The sequence below is a fragment of the Urocitellus parryii genome, chromosome 7 (genome assembly GCF_045843805.1).
Source record: "Urocitellus parryii isolate mUroPar1 chromosome 7, mUroPar1.hap1, whole genome shotgun sequence".
Lineage (NCBI taxonomy): Eukaryota > Metazoa > Chordata > Mammalia > Rodentia > Sciuridae > Urocitellus > Urocitellus parryii.
In genome coordinates, this window is record NC_135537.1 from 65,298,924 (window position 1) to 65,319,431 (window position 20,508).

The 20,508-nt window shown below is 37.4% G+C and overlaps 1 protein-coding gene across 1 annotated transcript in view; it reads left to right on the forward strand.

The window, feature by feature from the left end:
- Nkain3 (sodium/potassium transporting ATPase interacting 3) overlaps positions 1-20,508 on the forward strand; it is a 340,996-nt gene that overhangs the window by 308,181 nt on the left and 12,307 nt on the right. The window contains exon 5 of the mRNA XM_077801184.1: positions 3,272-3,332. Coding sequence (XP_077657310.1) covers positions 3,272-3,332 — 61 coding nt within the window. The remainder of the gene's footprint in view (positions 1-3,271; positions 3,333-20,508) is intronic.

Here is a 20,508-nt window from a genome sequence, read left to right on the forward strand (position 1 = left end):
CAAGTCATAGAAGTATCAATGGCACTTTACTATAATTATACCTCTGTGAATCAAGTAATGAAACTTATAGAAAAACCATTAATATTTGGCATGATGTTATTTATAATTTGAAAATGAACTTTAAGTTAATAGAATATTGCTCAAATATATTACAGTATGTTGAAATAATCCAGATTTATGTAGTTAATAAGTTATTAGGCTTATGAAGAATATTGGGTCATAAGTGTGTAACTGTGACATATAGGAACGATGTGAAAGAAGATTGGAAAGAAATTCATTAGAGAGTTATTTGTGATTGATGATTGGCTGGGTTTTTTTTTTTCTTTTGTATGCAACCAGGTGGCTGAATGAGCTGGACTTGGTAGAATACCATCAAAAGGCAACTTGATTCACTGTCACAAATACATTCTAAGGCCAAGTTCTATCTCACCCTTTGGATATTTCAAACAGAATTTAAATGTCTTTTGGTCCTTTTCAGGTAACAAACTGTCCATTCGAGGTCAATATAAACTCTCACCCACTAAAAACTCTGCCCCACGACTTGAGCCTGATTTTAGCTTACAGATCTGCAGTGAGAGACACATACCTGCTTTTTCCTCTTCTCATTCCACCCATCACTAGCTGTTCTTTTAGGGAATTCTAGGGATGAAATGAAAGGAAGATCCTCAGGGTTATACAAAATTACATACAAGAGGAAGTGAGGGGTAAGGGAAGAATAATACAAGTGGAAGAAATGTTTTACAGTAGAGGGGGTTGAGAGAGAAGAGGGGAGGGGTGGGGAGGGGAGGTGGGGATAGTAGAGGTTAGGATAGAGAGCAGAATTCATCAGACACTAGAATGGCAATGTGTAAATCAATGGAAATGTAATTGATGTAACTGATGTGATTCAGCAATCTGTATACAGGTAAAAATGGGAGTTCATAACCCTTTTGAATCAAACTGTGAAATATGATATATCAAGTTAGATGTAATGTTTTGAACGACCAACAATAAAAAATAAAAAAAAAAAGAAAGGAAGAGTAGTGGGAGAAGAGGTAAGAAATGAGGTCTTAACCTGACTGTGCAGTTAACAAGCTGGCAGGAGATACACTCCAGGTGTGACCACTCCCAAAGCTGAGACCTCCTCTTGGCCTCTTGAGGGATGCTTTTGTGGGTTCTTCAGAATTCCACCCCACCCCTCTTTTAGGATCCTCATCTGTTTCTGTGAATGATCAGCCCCTTTGGAAGGCTATTTAATGCCCCCATCCACCTTCTGAGCCCAAAGTACCATCATTCCTCTGAGGTCACCAGGTTTGGGCAGGACGTCCTCTTAGGTGGTATAAAAATGGAGAACAGCAAGGGAAATTGTGTTCAGAGGCTTTGGTTCCTAGTCTTGTGAGCACCGGTGACATCCTGAGCTGCAAAGCCCACCCTTACTATCTCATCACATTCTCAACCAGAAACCCCACAAACCATAGCCCTTTATGTTTTGACTCTTCCACGTGCAATTTGGGTGCCAAGTTCCCCAAGTACTTCTCTGAAGCAGCCCTTCACTGGGCTTGAGATGAGGGGGAAGATGTCCATGGCATGGGAGGACCTGTCAGCACACAGGCAGCTCACTCTAACCTCACAGCCTTTCAGGTCTTCTTGACCTTCATCCATGCAGCCTTCAGATGGATTTATAAACTCCAAATCTTTTTTTTAATTTGTTCTTTTTAGTTATACATGACAGTAGAATGTATTTTGGCAGATTGTATATATATATATATATATATATATATATATATATATATATATATACATATATATATATGGTATAACTTATTCTATTTAGGATCCCATGCTTTTGGTTGTACGTGATGTGGCATTACCCTGGCTGTTACAAATAGAAGGCTAGGAAAGTTATGATGGATCAATTCTACTGTCTTCCCTATTCCCCTCTCCTCCCTTCCCTTCCCTTCATTTCCCTTTGTCTAATACAATGGATTTATATTATTCCCCTCCTTAACTTCCCTTGTTTGGGGTTAGCATCCACAAATCAGAGAGAACATTTGGCCTTTGGTTTTGAGGGATTGGTTTATTTCACTTATCGTGATATTCTCCAGTTCCATTCATTTACCATCAGATGCCATAATCGAATTCTTCTTTATAGCTGAATAGTATTCTATTGTGTTATATACACCACATTTTTTAATCCATTCATTTGTTGAAGGACACCTAGGTTGTTTCCAGAGCCTGGATATTGTGAGCTGAGCTGCTATAAACATTGATATGGCTGTGTCATTATAGTATGCTGATTTTATGTCCTTTGGGTAGACTAAGCTCCGTGTCTTAATCCACACGAGCAATTGGAAACTCGAGATATACTGTTCTCTGCCATGGGAACTTCAGTCTTTGCTACCAAGACTATTAGAGGAGTTTCTTTTTCTAATGTTATTTTCTAATAAGGCTGGGGGAGGAAGCAGACTTTGAAAATGGAAAGAAAAGCAAAAAGATAAATTATAGCACCTATTGGGGTAGCTAATTTTCATACTTCTCAAAGAACTTAGATTAATTTTAGACCAGACTAGATTCATGGACAATTTTATCCTCCAGGAATTGTGGTGTCTCTGACTCTGTGGAATAAAAATGTCTTCTCAGTATAATAAGTACAGGAAACAATATGAAAAATCTATAAAAGCTGCACTCTACACTTTTAATTTTTAAATAAATATTCTTTGAACCACTAGTATCCAAAGTATAAATCACCTCTTCTATTTCATTTTACCACTAACTAATGACCAGAAAGTTAATGCGTTTTCCTATGATATAATTAACAAAACAATTTAGTAGCTAGATAGAATTTACATTCTCAGAGCATTTTAAATAATTAAATAGATGATTGCTACTTAATTTATAAGCAGGATGCCTTGATTCCTTTTGTGGCTATTAAACATTAAAATAGTTGCAGTAATAATGAATGTAGTACAAATTGCTCTATAAATAGTAAGAACCTAAAAATATATACTATGAATAACCAGCTGATATGTAAATCCCAAATCAAAGTCTAAGTGAAATATCTAGAAATTGAGAGATTTTTTTCCCATTCCTATGTACTTTTTAAAAAGCTATTAAGGTGACATAAAAATGAAAAGACTTTTAAATTACAACTATTCTTTTAAAATAAGACTTTTTTGTTACAAAGTCATAGACATTACTAATAAATATACTTCATTCCTATATCTTGAATTATATAGGCTATCCATGCACATTTGGCATAAATTTGTAAAGTGCTTATTTTTTTCCTTTGCAGTTGGTTGGCTTTGTGTATGCCTGTTATGTGATCAGCATTTCCATGGAAGAAGAAGACACCTGTAAGTACCGTTACATCATTTTGGATGAGATACAGCTTCCAAAACTAATCAGTACAGGGATATGAAATCTCTCATATTTAGAATCTAAAATGATTGGACTCGGCATGGCAAAGTTATAGTCAAAGATTGACAAACCAAACTGTTCAAAAATAAGGTGGCACTAAATATTGAAATTCTGAGTCTGAGTTATATAGAAGTGTGGGGAAGCCTAGAGATTTCTGTCATATCAATTCTTAGTAACTTTCCAACAGACACCCAGACAATATGCTGAGTAGATAATCAGGGAGGTTTGCCCACCACCAATTGTGAGTATGCTAGAGGCAGAATTTTCAATGTAACTAATAATAATATTATCAATCCACTGTAGCAAGATCTATATGAACATAAACTATATAAAATACTATGGCAAAACTAAAAATTACAACCTTCAAGATGAAATGTAAAAGAGATAGAGAAATACTAAATAAAATTAATAGGATGCTTAGAAGCTAAGTCATGTTTTAACAGAACACACACCCCCGTAAAAAGAAATATCGAGGCCCAAAGTTTTGTTGTAGAGATTTAACAACACAAGTGAACAAATACCATTTACTGAGCACCTGCTAATGTGTAAGGTATTTTCCCACAACTCACTTAACAGGCTCAAATAATATTTTTTTTAATTTATTTTTAAAAATTATTTTAGATAAATCATATCTAACCAAATTTAGACATTTGAATTTACCATTGCAATTATTGTCTGAATTATAAAATGAATGCTTTCACAAGATGAGAATAAGTAGCTAGCCATTATAACTTCTTTCCAGAACACAACTTCAAAGGGGTCTGATGACTCCCCATCTAATAGATGCAGTACATGTTATGTGAACTGGAATCCAGTGACAGTGGATGCCTTCTCATTTTATTAGACCAAAAATATGAAATATTAGACCTTGAGACTACATATGTCAAGTAAGAAATACGCAAACATTGCATCATACATTTTATACTTACAAGGTGAATTTTTTTTTTAATGAATCTAAAAGTTCCTGACACTTCAGATGCACAGTTATAATGACAACACTTTTTACTTCGAGGCCAACTTTAAAAATCATGGTTTCTGGATTTCCATTAGTGGTTCCACAGTCTCACAAAGTTCATGTCCAGAAATTCAACAGCATGCTTCAACCCACAGCCAGGATGGGTCACACAGCTAGAAGTAATTAGTTGAGCATGGACAATTTTAACTGAAATTGGAACTTTAAGGAAGTTAGTGGAATAAATACTTCAAAAAATGATACGTTGATAAATTCAAACTGAATCTCTTATGAAATACTTTTACATAGGTATACCCCGACCCCCCCTACTCACACACATACACACACACACACACAGAATAGTACAATTTCTTCTTCTCACTTATTGTGGGAGAAAAAGCAGAGTGATCATTAGTCTCCTTTGATCGAATAGAATAAATACACAAAAGACCTTTCCTTGCCACTTGAGATTTTTAGTAAAAGTGGGGAATACAAAATGACATGCAAAAATGTAAAGCTGGGTAAATACTTTTTGACCTTCTACAGCCTTCTTTTAGAGTAATAATGTCAGCGTACACGGATTGTATTGCTACTGGCAGATGATATTGTAATTCCATTGACTTTGATGACTTTAATTAACTTAAAGTTTCTCTATAGAAATCTCTGAATCAGCTATTTTAATGCCCATGAAAGTGGGATTGAAGCAGCTGCTAACAGCCTATTCTATTAATGGTTTAATTCTTGTGTTTGTTATTAGGATCATATATTAAGTTACCTGGAGACATCAGGAGAGAGTAGTTGTGTTGCCATCAATTCTAATAATACTGAGAATCAGAAAAAGTTTTCCATCCTCAAAACAAAGTCAATATGACCAACTTAACATGATAATCGTCTGGAAGACAGATGACAGTGAAAAGTAATCACAAACCTTTTAGTCTGATAGTTCTCAAGCAGGGCAATTTTACATTTTTATTGAAAGAAGTAGGAATCAAAAGTGCAACTGTAATTAAATTGTCCCTGGGTCTTCCAAAGGCAGATGTGAGTAAAAAGTAAAGTCGGTGGCCAAACTCCAATGATCTCATAGTCTAGTACAATTTGTGCCAACACTTAGCTTTTAGGTGCAATAATGAACTGCCCTTTGGATATGACATTACCAACTCACAGTCAGGAAGATGTGTCCTTTGAAATGTAATTCCTAAAACATCAATGTGAAATGAAGAAACAATACTGATAGCTATCTAAGTTGTCTAAGTGTACTTCTGATAAGCTTATCCTAAAAGGTAGCTGCAAATATAATGTAATATCATTGTGTTTTGGCAGCCAATATATCATTTATCATTCTTATTCCTATTCAATTTAATGAAAATGTCTGCATTATTCAGAAAGCAAAGTCGAGCCTTGTTCTTGGACTGAGAACTGACCACCAGCTTTAAAAAATAAATAGCAGCCCCCACTTCTCTCCTCTGTACTGCTTGAGTGCTTCTATGGAACTAGCATTTCAGGAGGGCATTTCTTACAAAGGGTGATAAATGCTGGAGGAAACATTCATCTCCAGTCACCCATCTTCTTTGTTACCTCTTGGTTTCTTTACTATTTCTTATGAAGATTATGATAACAGGTCAAAGACAATGAAATAAAAGCTGGCAAAAAGCAGAGTACGCCAGGTGGTGGTCAGGGCTGTCCATCATTTGTTCTAATGCAAAAGCCAATTTATATCTCTCCTGTTTTTTATTTGTTTTTCTATGTACCATAAATCTCTATGAACACTCTTGTGAAACTAGGATCTGTGGAATCTATAATCATAAAAACCTGTCGATGTCTTGTTTGTGAATCACCTGCTACTAAAAATGAAGTTGCCAGCCTATTACTCACTTTAATTCAGAGAAGTGTGGAGGCAGAATATGCTGAAAAGCAGTGTTCAACTTGTGTAAATACTGCCAGCCGTTTTCAGAAGATCTATTCTACTACCACTTTTCATATTAGGTCACAAATTGTACCTGGGACATTTATTTGGGCTCACAACATCTCATCTGGGCTGTGTATGTTGAATGGTGGGAAAGAAAAGCATATTGAAAACCCTAATAGTTTTTGAAAAGGAAATAAATCGCTGAGATCTGGTTTCCATAAGCTCAAAATAGCTCTTTATGGAACCATTTGACCCTTGCTAGTATAGCTTTAAGAAACTTCTCTTTGGAAAGAAGAATGGCTATTGGAAAAACATCCCATATCTCTATATCCTCGGGGCATCCTGCTAACTAATGTTGGACAAAATGATGCTACCATAGTAATGAGAGTTGGGAAAATTTTTTTTAAACCCTACAAATTTCCTCCTAAAAATTTACAAGAGAAGCTAAGTGTAAAGAAACTGAGTAGCTTGAATGTTAATTTCCAAGTGTCCCTTCCTTGATTGTTAATGTACAGAAAAGACTCAGAGAAGTAAAGGTGAGATTAACATTAGGCACTTGGGGAAGGACACAGTGTAGACCTAGATGATCCTCAGAATGGAAAACTGTTTCATTGTTTTGTGTCACTTGCAACCTATGAACATTTGGGGAGGGGAGGACAGAAAAATGTGAGAGAAGAAAAAAAAAAGATGTAGAAATGCATGAGGCTTAGTATGGGTGACCCTAAAGTCATAGTCAGCATCTCAAAGGAGTCACAATGTTCACTCCCACTATGATTTTAAGAATCTACTGGTTCACAGGGAGTATAAATTTCTCTTTCAGCAACTGTCGGCTTGATCACACATAATGATCCTAAAGTCTGATTTCCCTTTATGCCTCACCAGAGCTCAGATTGAGAGCCAGAAGCATCCCTGTATTTCACTGCAATGGCTCTGCCAAACAGCTACACAATTACTAGCTAAGATCCTCACTAGAATAGAAGACCTATGAGGGAGGGATCTTTGTTTTTGTTCCTGCTGTAACCCCAGAGCTTACAAGAAACAAATGATTTGCACACAGGATGCAGTAAAGAAATGCCTGTTGAATTCATATTGCCTGATAGATTCTCTGAGCTCAGAAACTCATTTTTTTTTCAAAATGGATTTCAAAACTTCAATATTCTCAAGTTTCATGAGATGATTTCACCCTATATTGAGAATTTAGTGAGATGTTTAGGATTTAGTGAGATATTCAATGCATTTACAAATATTGATGTGAGAAGAGTGGATTTCCTGCATTTCTTTAACACAATTTTATAGATGTTCAGTGATTTGAAGGTCAGGATATACAGAGGCAGATGAAACCTTCACAGTACCACATGAGAACAAGAGCTTGCTTTAGTAGACTCTGGAACAAGACATTGCTGAAAAACAGAGACTTGAAAGGTAGATGACACTAAGAATGAGGCAGGCATCTGGGAGTGAACTCATCTGCCAACTAGGACCAAGGGGACAGAGATACTGTCAAAGAGTGGGGAGCCACAGATGGTGATGGCAGGTGGCCCACACGTGGGAAGGTCAGGCAACACAGAATGGAATCCAATACTGTGGTTTCATCACAGGATTCCAGCCATTCCGTAAGTCTCTCCCAAGAATATCATAAGCACCCAATTATCTAAACCAATGAACCAAGCAGAACTCCTCACAAGACAAGAGAAACCCTTTCACTAGAACCAGTTCCAAACTAGCACTAAACTCACAGTGGAGTCTGGGCTGTCACTTATTTTAGTAGGCCAGGACTTCCATTACTCAGCCTGCGTTGGGACTATCTCCAGCTGTTATTCTGCATTCCTAACTTACTCATCTCTGGTCACATTTGTTTTCCTGGATCTGTCAAGCTCTATCACACCCAGGTAGTTAAGGTAGGCGCTCTTCCTTTATTGACACGCTGTCTTACATGCATCCTTCAATCCCATCTTAACTTTCTCTTCCCAAGTGTGGATGCTTTGCTCCCACCTCAAAGACTACATGAAGGTGACTGTGATATACGTTTCCATTGCACATTGTGCATTTTCCTTGGAAACATTTAACACAACTGTAATTTTTTTTAAGGTCATGATATTCACCAGGGCCAAGTTCATTGACTGACATTTAACAGCACTCTACACAGTATTCAGTGAGTAGGCACTGAATGAATCAAGGTATGAACAAATGGACTCGTAGGGATGATTTATGTTTCCTGAGAGAGGTTAGAGAGAAATGTTTCCCTTTTCTAATCTCTATCTATCTCCACTTATATAAGCAACTACCTTCCACACAAACTAGAAACCTGGATATAGTCCTTGAATCTTTCCTTACCTCCGGCATCCAGTCACCAAAACAAGACATCTTAACTGTTGTCTTAGTTCTATGGGCTTCTATAACAAAGCAGCATAGATGGGATTGCTTTTAAACTGGGCTGGAAAGTCCAAGACCAAAGAACTGATAGATTTAGAGACTGGTAAGGGTCCACTTCCTGGGTAACACAGGATGTCTTTTCCCTGTATTCTCACAGGGTAGAAAAGGTAAAACAGCACTCTGGGGCCTCTTTATAAGGGCACAAATTCTGTTTATGAGGTATTTACCCTGTGACTTAGTCACCTCCCAAGACCCTACATCCCCACCCTATCACCGTGGGAATTAGTTTTCAACATATAAATTTGGGGGAAACACAAATATTCAGACAACAGCATCTCCCTTTAGGGGATTGACAGTTCTTACATGTCCTTTATCATTCTCCTCATAAGCACTCTCTTCCCATACACAGACTTCCCTCAGTGCATCAGTGGACTTTGAACATCTCTCTGAATCTGTGCTCAATTTACTTTTTCCTATTGCTTTCCTCACACACAGAAAGAGGGGATCATGTCTTGCCTGCCCTATGATCCTGGAAAGTTTTAGTATATGCAATGTCATAGGAAATCGGTGTGGATTTGTGACACATACTACATAGCAAGGCAAATGTTTCATGTGTTTTACCATCTCATATGTGTCTTCTTCACTCCTTATGAAAATTTAATCTCCCCCTCCCTGTACTATAGAAAAAAATACGATTAATTCACAATAAGTGTACTTATATTCTCTGGAAATTTTCATTGGCCACTATGTTAGCTTTCCATCACTACGTCAAAACACCTAAGGCAACCAACCTACAAAACAAAAAAGGTTATTTTGCCTCACGGTCTCAGAGGTTTCTCCCTGTAGTTGCTTGGTGCCATTGCTTTGGACATGTGGCAGTATAGTAAATTGTGGCAGGAGCATGTGGTAGAGGAGGCTGCTCTCCTCATAGTAGCCAAAGGCAAAGGAGAAACAGGAAGGGGCAGGGGTTCCCTATCACCTTCAAGGACACACCCCCAATGGCCTATCTTCTTTCCACTAGACCCCACCCATTTCCATCACCTTCCAGAAGCCCCTGAGGTTTGAACCCAGTCCTTTAGGATATTGACTTTGGGGGAAGATTTAAGATCCAAACCATCACAGTTCCTAAGAATGGACTGTTTTCACAGAAAATTGGCCCAGCAATCAAACAAATCCACACCCAAAAAAAGGGGTTTTAATTTTTTGTTTCCACTTAAAACCAGCTGTTAGACATTATTTAAATAAAGGTGATCCTAACCTTTTGAATATCTGGCTCTGTGATGGTTATCACATCACGTTGCCTCTTGGGGGATCCCCAGGCCCCTCTGCAGCTCTAGCACTGGAATACTTTGGGTGGTGTCCACAGGTGTAATCAGGAGTATCCACCTTTAATTCTTTACTGACTTATAGTCAACATCAGGAGCCACTTCAGAACAGCCAGATGTCTCTGGAAAACATGGGAAGTATCAGGCTCACCCCTGAAACAAGCCCTCTCCACAAGGGCCTACCCCACTCCTGCTTCCTGGATTCAGACTGGGAGGAGCTGGCAGGCTGTCACCATTGCCAACAGCCCCAAGCTGTGCAGTGAGTCCTTGAGAAGGAAGAATGAAAAACCTGCCATCCAGATGGTACAGAATAAAGAGATCTGGGACCCAGAAGTGATAAGGAGAAAGCAGAGTACAAACTTAAAAAAAGAAAAGAAAAGAAAGAATTTACACCCTTGTGGCACACACAAATGCAAAGGGAGATTAAAAAAAAAAAAAAGTTCTGTAGGATTTTATGAAAGTCCTATGCAACAGTTTTACCCTGGTTACTAGTGGTAAGATTTAGGAGCCCCAGGGAAGATCAGGCAATGGGGTTCTGACTGATACCCTGTGTTTCTATTTTAAATCTACATTCACTATCCTAATCCCAACTCTCCTCCCACCCTTCTCAATCCTCCCACTACTCTGACTCTGCCAGTCCTACTATGAGTATATTGAGCCTCTGACTCTCTATGTCTGTCCTCAGCTGCTTCGAGATGCGGAGATTAGCACTGGCACCGATGCTGCTCCAGTGCCCCATGTGAACTGGCTATACCAGTACATCTTCCTCCGTACCCGTGTACCGTTCCCTGTCTGTGCCTTCTCCAGATCCCTTAAAGATAAATAGCATGAGCTCTCAGTGCCTGAGAGAACCCTGCTCACCTTTTAGAGACATTACAGTCCCCTACCTTTGACTTAGGGATGCTCCAAGAGATGATATGACTCCTGGTCCTTCTTCTCTTCCACCCTTTAACATAAAGACTCCTTGAAAATAGCAGCCAGTAGCACAGATTCAGTTCCCAGGCTCTCTCCACGGAGATCTTCTTCCTGGCATAGAAAAGAAGGCTTCCTTCTATCCTGTGGCCTTTGTGGGTTTTACGTCCGTCCCTCCAACAGACCCAGGCACCTTGCTCTTTCTCTCTGCCCTCCCCCCAGCCACCCAGTTTCTTTCTTGCCCTCTTTTCCCTCAGCTTTTAAACCAAACCACATAAAACAGAAAAAGAGAAAAGAAAAAGAAATGACCTCTGACTCCCCACCTGGTGTGCATTTGACTTCCCTGTCTCTCATGTTTCTTTCCTTCACTTCTAGACTTTTCTAAAAGCTAGTCCACATGGACCACGTTCACCTTCTCACTCTCAGCTGCTGCTCTCAGTCCTCCTGTCCTGCATTTTCACTGAAAACTGTGTCTCAGAGGCCAGCAACGACCTTCTCATTGTCAGATTCTCTTAGATCTTATCAAGGTTCATTATAATTCATGACTTTGGCCATGTTGACGGCTACCTCCTTGAAACTATTCTCTTCTGGGTTTCCAGTCAGTCACATCTCTTGAGTTTCGTCGGGCAAAATCCACCTCTTCCACGACACATATTTTACCAATTAAAAACTATTTCGAAATCTTTATTCAAGCTAAACATATTTCTGATGCAGATATAGCTAACAAATTTTGAAACATCTTTTCCAACTATATTTAAAGTGGTGATTTATCATTAAAAGGTTAACTAGCCATTTCTAGTATGTAGTTTATACTCACGCTATTTATACCAAAATATTTAAGAAGGATCAGGTAATAAAATAGAAGATTTTATAAAGACCAGACAATACAAGACATGCTTGTGCCTTTTAGATTAAAAAAATGGCACATAATAGTCTCCAAATCTATAGTCTTGGACCAAATATTTAAGATGTCATGAAGTGCTGATTTAATAATTCCTTTGCAGAAATGTTTTACAAGTAGCTAGCAATAAAAGGCATATATGGAACACTCGTCTCATGTTCTTTATATCAACTACTTTACTGACCATGAAAAAATAATAATGTAGTGTTCTTTCTGGGAGCAATATTTGAAACTGGAACCTACATGAGGTATAAGGTAGTATTCACCAGACTTGGATACCAACATGGAAATTCGCATGAAATACAAAGTACATTAATTATGAATAATTTCTGATTTATACCTAACTAGCTTTTTTATTTTGCCCATCTTTTCCTCATAGAAACAAATCTTCTCTCTCTCTCTCTCTCTCTCTCTCTCTCTCTCTCTCTCATTATAAGAACTGAAAGTCTAGATAAGAGTTAATGGTGTAATTCAAGGACATCTTTTTTTTTTGCCACAGTTCAATCAACCGCAAATGTCTAATGTTTCCCAATTTTTATTCGCTAAATATCACTGTCAGGAATTTGTAATGGCCATCTACAAGCTTGTGTCAGAGACTGGCTAGCTATTCACTGAACCTGTTTGGTTACTCTTCTCCCTGGCACACAGCCGTACCAGTAGATACCAGCTTCCATGCAATCAGGTACCCCATGAGATTGGATTTTAGAATGTAGATTCCAGGCCTGGCCCATAAATAACTTCCACTCTCAAGTCATACTCTTCCCCTTCCTACCTATAGAACACAGACTAACAAGAAAGCTTTGGAAGCCATGTTTAAAATGGAGGTGCCTCAGTGTCCACGTAGCCTGAGTCTCTGAGTTCTTGCTTGGAAGATAGTTGGTCACAAAACTTGAGAATCAGATGTTAAATGCCTTTGAGGTATGGGGCACTGAGGAGAACCCAAGAGAATCTGTCAGGGAAGGGATCCCAGAGGGGGAGACCCCTGAGTATAAACCTATAGGAGTACTGTCCCTCAGGGGGACATTTAGCATTTCAGACATTTAGCAAACACAGGAGTGTTCCAGATATGCCTGGGAAGGTCTCTTGGAGGAAATGACATTTAAACAAAAAGGAGCCCATGAGGCAATGAGTGAGAAGAGCATTCCTGGCAGAAGGAACACCTTGCCCGTAGGAAATCACTTCTTGGAAGAAGCTTCCAGAAAAAAAAAAAGGCTTTGCCTTCAGGAACCTGTTTTATATCAACTGCTCTGAAGGGTCAAAGGGGTGATCTGGTCTTTCCTGAGCTGCTGCCTCTCCAAAGAGGAGTGAATTAAGAGCAGATTATATCTGGGGCTTCATTTTAAACCCTGTATTGAGCAGGAAGGCTTTGTGAATCTGATAAGAAGTGCCCCACAGCTGTGAGAAAAGGTGCACAACCTGGGCTTAGGTTTTGATTTTTTTTCCCTTTAGTCCCTTACTTTCATCATTTTCTGTTTTAAGCTCATCTGCACATTTGCTGGAAAAGCAAATTACATCCATGTCTTTTTTTTTAATGTAAAGTTTCTAGTCCTAACGTGGAAGCCAGGGCTTCATACTGACTCTGTGTTCCTCCTAACCCAGATAAGAAAGCTACAGGGAAACAGGCAGAGACCAGAGTTTCTTTAAGACTCTTCATTTTCTGATGCCCTGAGAGAGGCTTTTCTGCACCATAAATAAATAAATAAATAAATAAATAAATAAATAAATAAATAAATAAATAAATAAATAAATAGATAGATAGATAGATAGATAGATAGATGTGACAAAATTTTGAACTGTGTTTTTTTCTTAAGCTCTAAATGCTACATAGAAATGTCAGTATTCCTGTTATAAATCTGGTAAATTTCAATGATCATTTGGAGAGGATTTTTGTTTCTTTTTACTGTGGTAAAACAGGCACAATACTGGCATTTTAACATTTTAAGTGACCAATTCAGTGGCATTTAGTACACTCACAATGTAGAGCAGTCATCACCACTGTTTCCAGAACTTTTTCACCATCCCAAATAGAGCCTCTGTATTCATTAAACATAACTCTTTCTCTCCACCCTTCCAGCCTCTGATAAATTCTATTCCACTTTCCACTTCCATGAATGTGCTTATTTTAGGGACCTCATGTAAGTAAAATCACCCAATATCTGTCATTTTATGTCTAGCTTATTTCTTACCACATATCTTCAAGGTTCACCATATTGTAGTATACATTAGAATTCACATTCCTTTTTAAGGCTGAATAATCTTCCACTAACCATCATTCCTATTTGATCTATTTGAATTCAATACTCTAATAATCATTTGATCTGTTTTATTTACAACTCTAACTATAGTTACTTAAACATTTAACTTGCACTGAACTCTTTGTGATTATCATTTTGATGCCCTTCAAATATTAATCCTAACAAATAGGATATTTATTGTTTTAAACTATAGCAAATTTAACGAATCTAATAAAATGAACTTATACATAAATTAAATCTTAAATTTTCTTTAATGTCAAAGAAATTTAATAACAAAATTCCATGTCTCTTAACTTAAAACACGTGTGAAAAATCAGTTACCCAATTAAAATCTTGAACTGGTTTTGCAGGGTGAATCTCTCAGATCTAACATTCTGATTATGTTAAGAATTACAAATATTTTACATACAAGCAGACACAGCTTATCCCAATGATTATAAAATCCTAATCTCTACATGTTTAGGAATTTTCAGCTGGGAAACAGGATATAAATTTCAAAAGGATTCTATGCTCCCACTAATAAACTTAAAGAGCTTTTTTGAAAACATAGTTGTTAGAACAAGTCGAGATCTCATTCCATATCATTCAAATGTGATTAATACAGAAGCCCGAAACACCAAAACTCTGATGCCATCAGATACTAGTAGACAAAAGACTATGGAACCTCCATTTGACCCAGCTATCCCACTCCTTGGTTTATACCCAAAGGCCTTAAAATCAGCATACTATATAATAATATAACCACATCAAACAGCTCAATTCACAATAATTAGACAATGGGAAACCAACCCAGGAGTCCCTCAATAGATGAATGGATAAAGAAAATGTGATATATACTCAATGGAATATTACTCAGCTTTAAAGAAGAGTAATATTCCATTTATATTTGGAATATTATGGCATTTGCCAGTAAATGGTTGGCATTGGAGAATATCATGCTAAGCAAAATAAGCCAGCCCCACAAAACCAAAGGCTGAATGTTTTCTCTAATATGTGGATGCTAATTCACAATAAGGCAGGGGGCACTAGGGAAGAATAGTGTTACCTTAGGTGGAGGGAAGTGATGGGAAGGTAGGGGAGGGGATTGGGGGATAGGAAAGATAGTAAAATGAAACAGACATTATTACTGTATGTATATATGTGACTACATGATCAATATGATTCTTCAACATGTACACTCAGAAAAATGAGAAATTATTTCCCATCTATGTATGATATATGAAAATGCATAAATGCATTCCACTGTCATGTATAACTAATTAAAACAAAACAAGACAAAAAAGACTTCACTCCTATTAAAAGTCTCCCTTTGGTTGGTTTGATGTTTATTAGCTCTTTAGAACTTTTTGATGTCTTCACATTTAGCTTGACAGACCCTGTATTGAGATTCCACTTGCTTCTTTCATCTATATTCCCTGATGGAATTGTGTTTTCTTTCCATATTCCAGGTCGGTTGCCAACTCTATTAGACACTTAATGGATTTTAGCTGCATTTCTCATCGCTTTTCTTGTTTTGAAGTCAGGGACCTGTCCAGATGTGAATGTATTTATAATCCAGATCTAACATACTCTTATTTAGTTTTGGATGTCCAGAAAAGCTTAAAAAGCTAATCATTCATTCATTTATTGATTTATTCACTCATGAATTCAGAGACTTCTGTGTGTTAAACCACAAGGATATCAAGATGAATAAGACTTGGTCCCTTTCCCAGGAGGTCTTACATTCTTTTTTTTTTTTATTGTTGGTCGTTCAAAACATTACATAGTTCTTAATACATCATATTTCACAGTTTGATTCAAGTGGGTTATGAACTCCCAATTTTACCCCTTATACAGATTGCTGTATCACATCAGTTACCCTTCCATTGATTGACATATTGCCTTTTTAGTGTCTGATGTATTCTGCTGTCTGTCCTATTCTCTACTATCCCCCCTCCCCTCCCCTCCCCTCCCCTCCCCTTTTCTCTCTCTACCCCTTCTACTGTAAATCATTTCTTCCATTTGTATTATCTTGTCTTACCCCTCCTTTCCTCTTATATGTCATTTTGTATAACCCTGAGGATCGCCTTCCATTTCCATGCAATTTCCCTTCTCACTTCCTTTCCCTCCCACCTCTCAACCCTGCTAATGTAAATCTTCTTCTCAAGCTCTTCGTCCCTACCCTGTCCTTGTTTCCTCCCCTTATATCAAAGGAGTCATTTGGTATTTGTTTTTTAAAGATTGACTAGCTTCACTTAGCATAATCTGCTCTAATGCCATCCATTTCACTCCAAATTCTATGATTTTGTCATTTTTTAGTGCAGAGTAATACTCCATTGTGTATAAATGCCACATTTTTTTTATCCATTCATCTATTGAAGGGCATCTAGGATGATTCCACAGTCTTGCTATCGTGAATTGTGCTGCTATGAACATCGATGTAGCAGTGTCCCTGTAGCATGCTCTTATTAGGTCTTTAGGGAATAGACCGAGAAGGGGGATAGCTGGGTCAAATGGTGGTTCCATTCCCAGCTTTCCAAGAAATCTCCATACTGCTTTCCAAATTGGCTGCACCAGTTTGCAGTCCCACCAGCAATGAACAAGAGTGCCCTTTTCCCCGCATCCTCTCCAGCACTTATTGTTGTTTGACTTCCTAATGGCTGCCAATCTTACTGGAGTGAGATGGTATCTTAGGGTAGTTTTGCTTTGCATTTCTCTGACTGCTAGCGATGGTGAGCATTTTTTCATGTACTTATTGATTGATTGTATGTCCTCCTCTGAGAAGTGTCTGTTCAGGTCCTTTGCCCATTTATTGATTGGGTTATTTGTTATCTTATTGTCTAATTTTTTGAGTTCTTTATATATTCTGGTTATTAGGGCTCTATCTGAAGTGTGTGGAGTAAAGATTTGTTCCCAGGATGTAGGCTCCCTGTTTATCTCTCTTATTGTTTCTTTTGCTGAGAAAAAACTTTTTAGTTTGAGTAAGTCCCATTTGTTGATTCTAGTTGTTAACTCTTGCGCTATGGGTGTCCTATTGAGGAATTTGGAGCCTGATCCCACAGTATGTAGATCATAACCAACTTTTTCTTCTATCAGATGCCGTGTCTCTGATTTAATATCAAGCTCCTTGATCCATTTTGAGTTAACTTTTGTGCATGGCGAGAGATAGGGATTCAGATTCATTTTGATGCAAATGGATTTCCAGTTTTCCCAGCACCATTTGTTAAAGATGCTATCCTTCCTCCATTGCATGCTTTTAGCCCCTTTATCAAATATAAGATAGTTGTAGTTTTGTGGATTGGTTACTGTGTCCTCTATTCTGTACCATTGGTCCACCCGCCTGTTTTGGTACCAGTACCATGCTGTTTTTGTTACTATTGCTCTGTAGTATAGTTTGAAGTCTGGTATCGCTATACCGCCTGATTCACACTTCCTGCTTAGTATTGTTTTTGCTATTCTGGGTCTTTTATTATTCCATATGAATTTCATGATTCTTTTATCTATTTCTGCAAGAAATGCTGTTGGGATTTTGATTGGCATTGCATTGAACTTATAGAGAACATTTGGTAATATCGCCATTTTGATGATGTTAGTTCTGCCTATCCATGAGCAGGGTATATTTTTCCATCTTCTAAGGTCTTCTTCTATATCTTTCTTTAGGGTTCTGTAATTTTCATTGTATAAATCTTTCACCTCTTTTGTTAGGTTGATTCCCAAGTATTTATTTTTTGGGGGGATATTGTGAATGGAGTAGTTGTCCTCATTTCCGTTTCAGAGGGTTTGTCGCTGATATACAGGAATGCCTTTGATTTATGCGTGTTGATCCTATATCCTGCCACTTTGCTGAATTCATTTATTAGCTCTAATAGCTTCTTTGTAGACCCTTTTGGGTCTGCTAGGTATAGAATCATATCATCTGCGAATAGTGATAATTTAAGTTCTTTTTTTCCTATTTTTATGCCTTTAATTTCTTTTGTCTGTCTAATTGCTCTGGCCAGTGTTTCGAGGACTATGTTGAACAGAAGTGGTGAGAGAGGGCATCCCTGTCTTGTACCAGATCTTAGAGGGAATGTCTTCAATTTTTCTCCATTCAGAATGATGCTGGCCTGTGGCTTATCATAGATTGCTTTTACAATATTGAGGTATGATCCAGTTATCCCTAATTTTTCTAGAGTTTTGAACATAAAGGGATGCTGTACTTTGTCAAATGCTTTTTCTGCATCTATCGAGATGATCATATGGTTCTTATTTTTAAGTCTATTGATATGGTGAATAACATTTATTGATTTCCATATATTGAACCAGCCTTGCATCCCATGGATGAATCCTACTTGATCATGGTGTATAATTTTTTTATATGTATTTGAATCCGATTTGCCAGAATTTTATTGAGGATTTTTGCATCAAGGTTCATTAGAGATATTGGTCTGTAGTTTTCTTTCTTTGAAGTGTCTTTTTCTGGTTTCGATATCATTGTGATGTTGGCCTCGTAGAATGAATTTGGAAGTTCTCCCTCTTTTTCTATTTCCTGAAATAGCTTGAAAAGTATTGGTGTTAGTTCCTCTTTAAAGGTTTTGTAAAACTCTGCTGTATACCCATCCGGTCCTGGGCTTTTCTTAGTTGGTAATCTTTTGATGGTTTCTTCTATTTCCTCTATTGTTATTGGTCTGTTTAGGTTGTCTATATCCTCCTGACTCAATCTGGGCAGATCATAAGACTTAAGGAATTTATCTATGCCTTCACTATCTTCTATTTTATTGGAGTATAAGGATTCAAAATAATTTCTGATTATCTTCTGTATTTCTGAAGTGTCTGTTGTGATACTGCCTTTTTCATCCCGTATGCTAGTAATTTGGGTTCTCTCTCTTCTTCTCTTCGTTAGCATGGCTAAGGGTCTGTCAATTTTATTTATTTTTTCAAAGAACCAACTTTTAGTTTTGTCAATTTTTTCAATTGTTTCTTTTGTTTCAATTTCATTAATTTCAGCTCTGATTTTAATTATTTCTTGCCTTCTACTTCTTTTGCTGTTGTTTTGCTCTTCTTTTTCTAGGATTTTGAGATGAAGTATGAGATCATTTATTTGTTGGTTTTTTCTTTTTTTTGAGGAATGAACTCCAAGCAATGAATTTTCCTCTTAGAACTGCTTTCAATGTGTCCCATAGATTCCGATATGTTGTGTCTGTGTTTTCATTTAACTCTAGGAAGTTTTTAATTTCCTCCTTGATGTCTTCTAAAACCCATTGATCATTCAGCAACCTATTGTTCATTCTCCAAGTGATGCTTGATTTTTCCTTCCTTCTTTTATCATTGATTTTCAGTTTCATTCCATTATGATCAGATAAGATGCATGGTATTATCTCTACCCCTTTATATTGTTTAAGAATTGCCCTGTGACATAGTATATGGTCTATTTTTGAGAAGGTTCCATGTGCTGCTGAGAAAAAAGTGTAACTACTTGATGTTGGGTGGTATAGTCTATATATGTCAATTAAGTCTAGGTTGTTAATTGTGTTATTGAGTTCTATAGTTTCCTTATTTAACTTTTGTTTGGAAGATCTGTCCAGTGGTGAGAGAGGTGTGTTGAAGTCTCCCATGATTATTGTATGGTGGTCTATTAGACTCTTGAACTTGAGAAGAGTTTGCTTGATGAACACAGCTGCACCATTATTTGGGGCATATATATTTATGATTGTTATGTCTTGTTGGTGTATGGTTCCCTTGAGCAGTATGAAGTGTCCTTCTTTATCCCTTTTGATTAACTTTGGCTTGAAATCTATTTTATTAGATATGAGTATGGACACTCCTCCTTGTTTCTGCAGTCCATATGAGTGGTATGATTTTTCCCAACCTTTCACCTTCAGTCTATGAATATCTTTTCCTATCAGATGCGTCTCCTGTAGGCAGCATATTGTTGGGTCTTGTTTTGTGATCCATTCTACTAGCCTGTGTCTCTTAATTGGTGAGTTTAAGCCATTAACATTTAGGGTTATTATTGAGATGTGGTTTGTTCTTCTAGCCATATTTGTTTATTGATGTTACTAAACCTGCTTTGTTATCCTCTTTGACTACTTTCCCCCCTTTACTGTCCTACCTCCCATTGTTGGTTTTCAATGTTATTTTCCATTTCCTCTTCCTGTAATGTTTTGCCAAGGATTTTTTGAAGAGATGGTTTTCTAGCTGCGAATTCTTTTAACTTTTGTTTATCGTGGAAGGTTTTAATTTCATCTTCTATCCTGAAGCTTAATTTCGCCGGATACACGATTCTTGGTTGGAATCCATTTTCTTTCAGTGTTTGAAATATGTTATTCCAGGATCTTCTAGCTTTCACAGTCTGTGTTGAGAGATCAGCTGTTATCCTGATTGGTTTACCCCTAAATGTAATCTGCTTTCTTTCTCTTGCAGCTTTTAAAATTCTCTCCTTATTCTGTATGTTGGACATCTTCATTATAATGTGTCTATGTGTGGATCTCTTATGATTTTGCACATTTGGCGTCCTGTAGGCTTCTAGG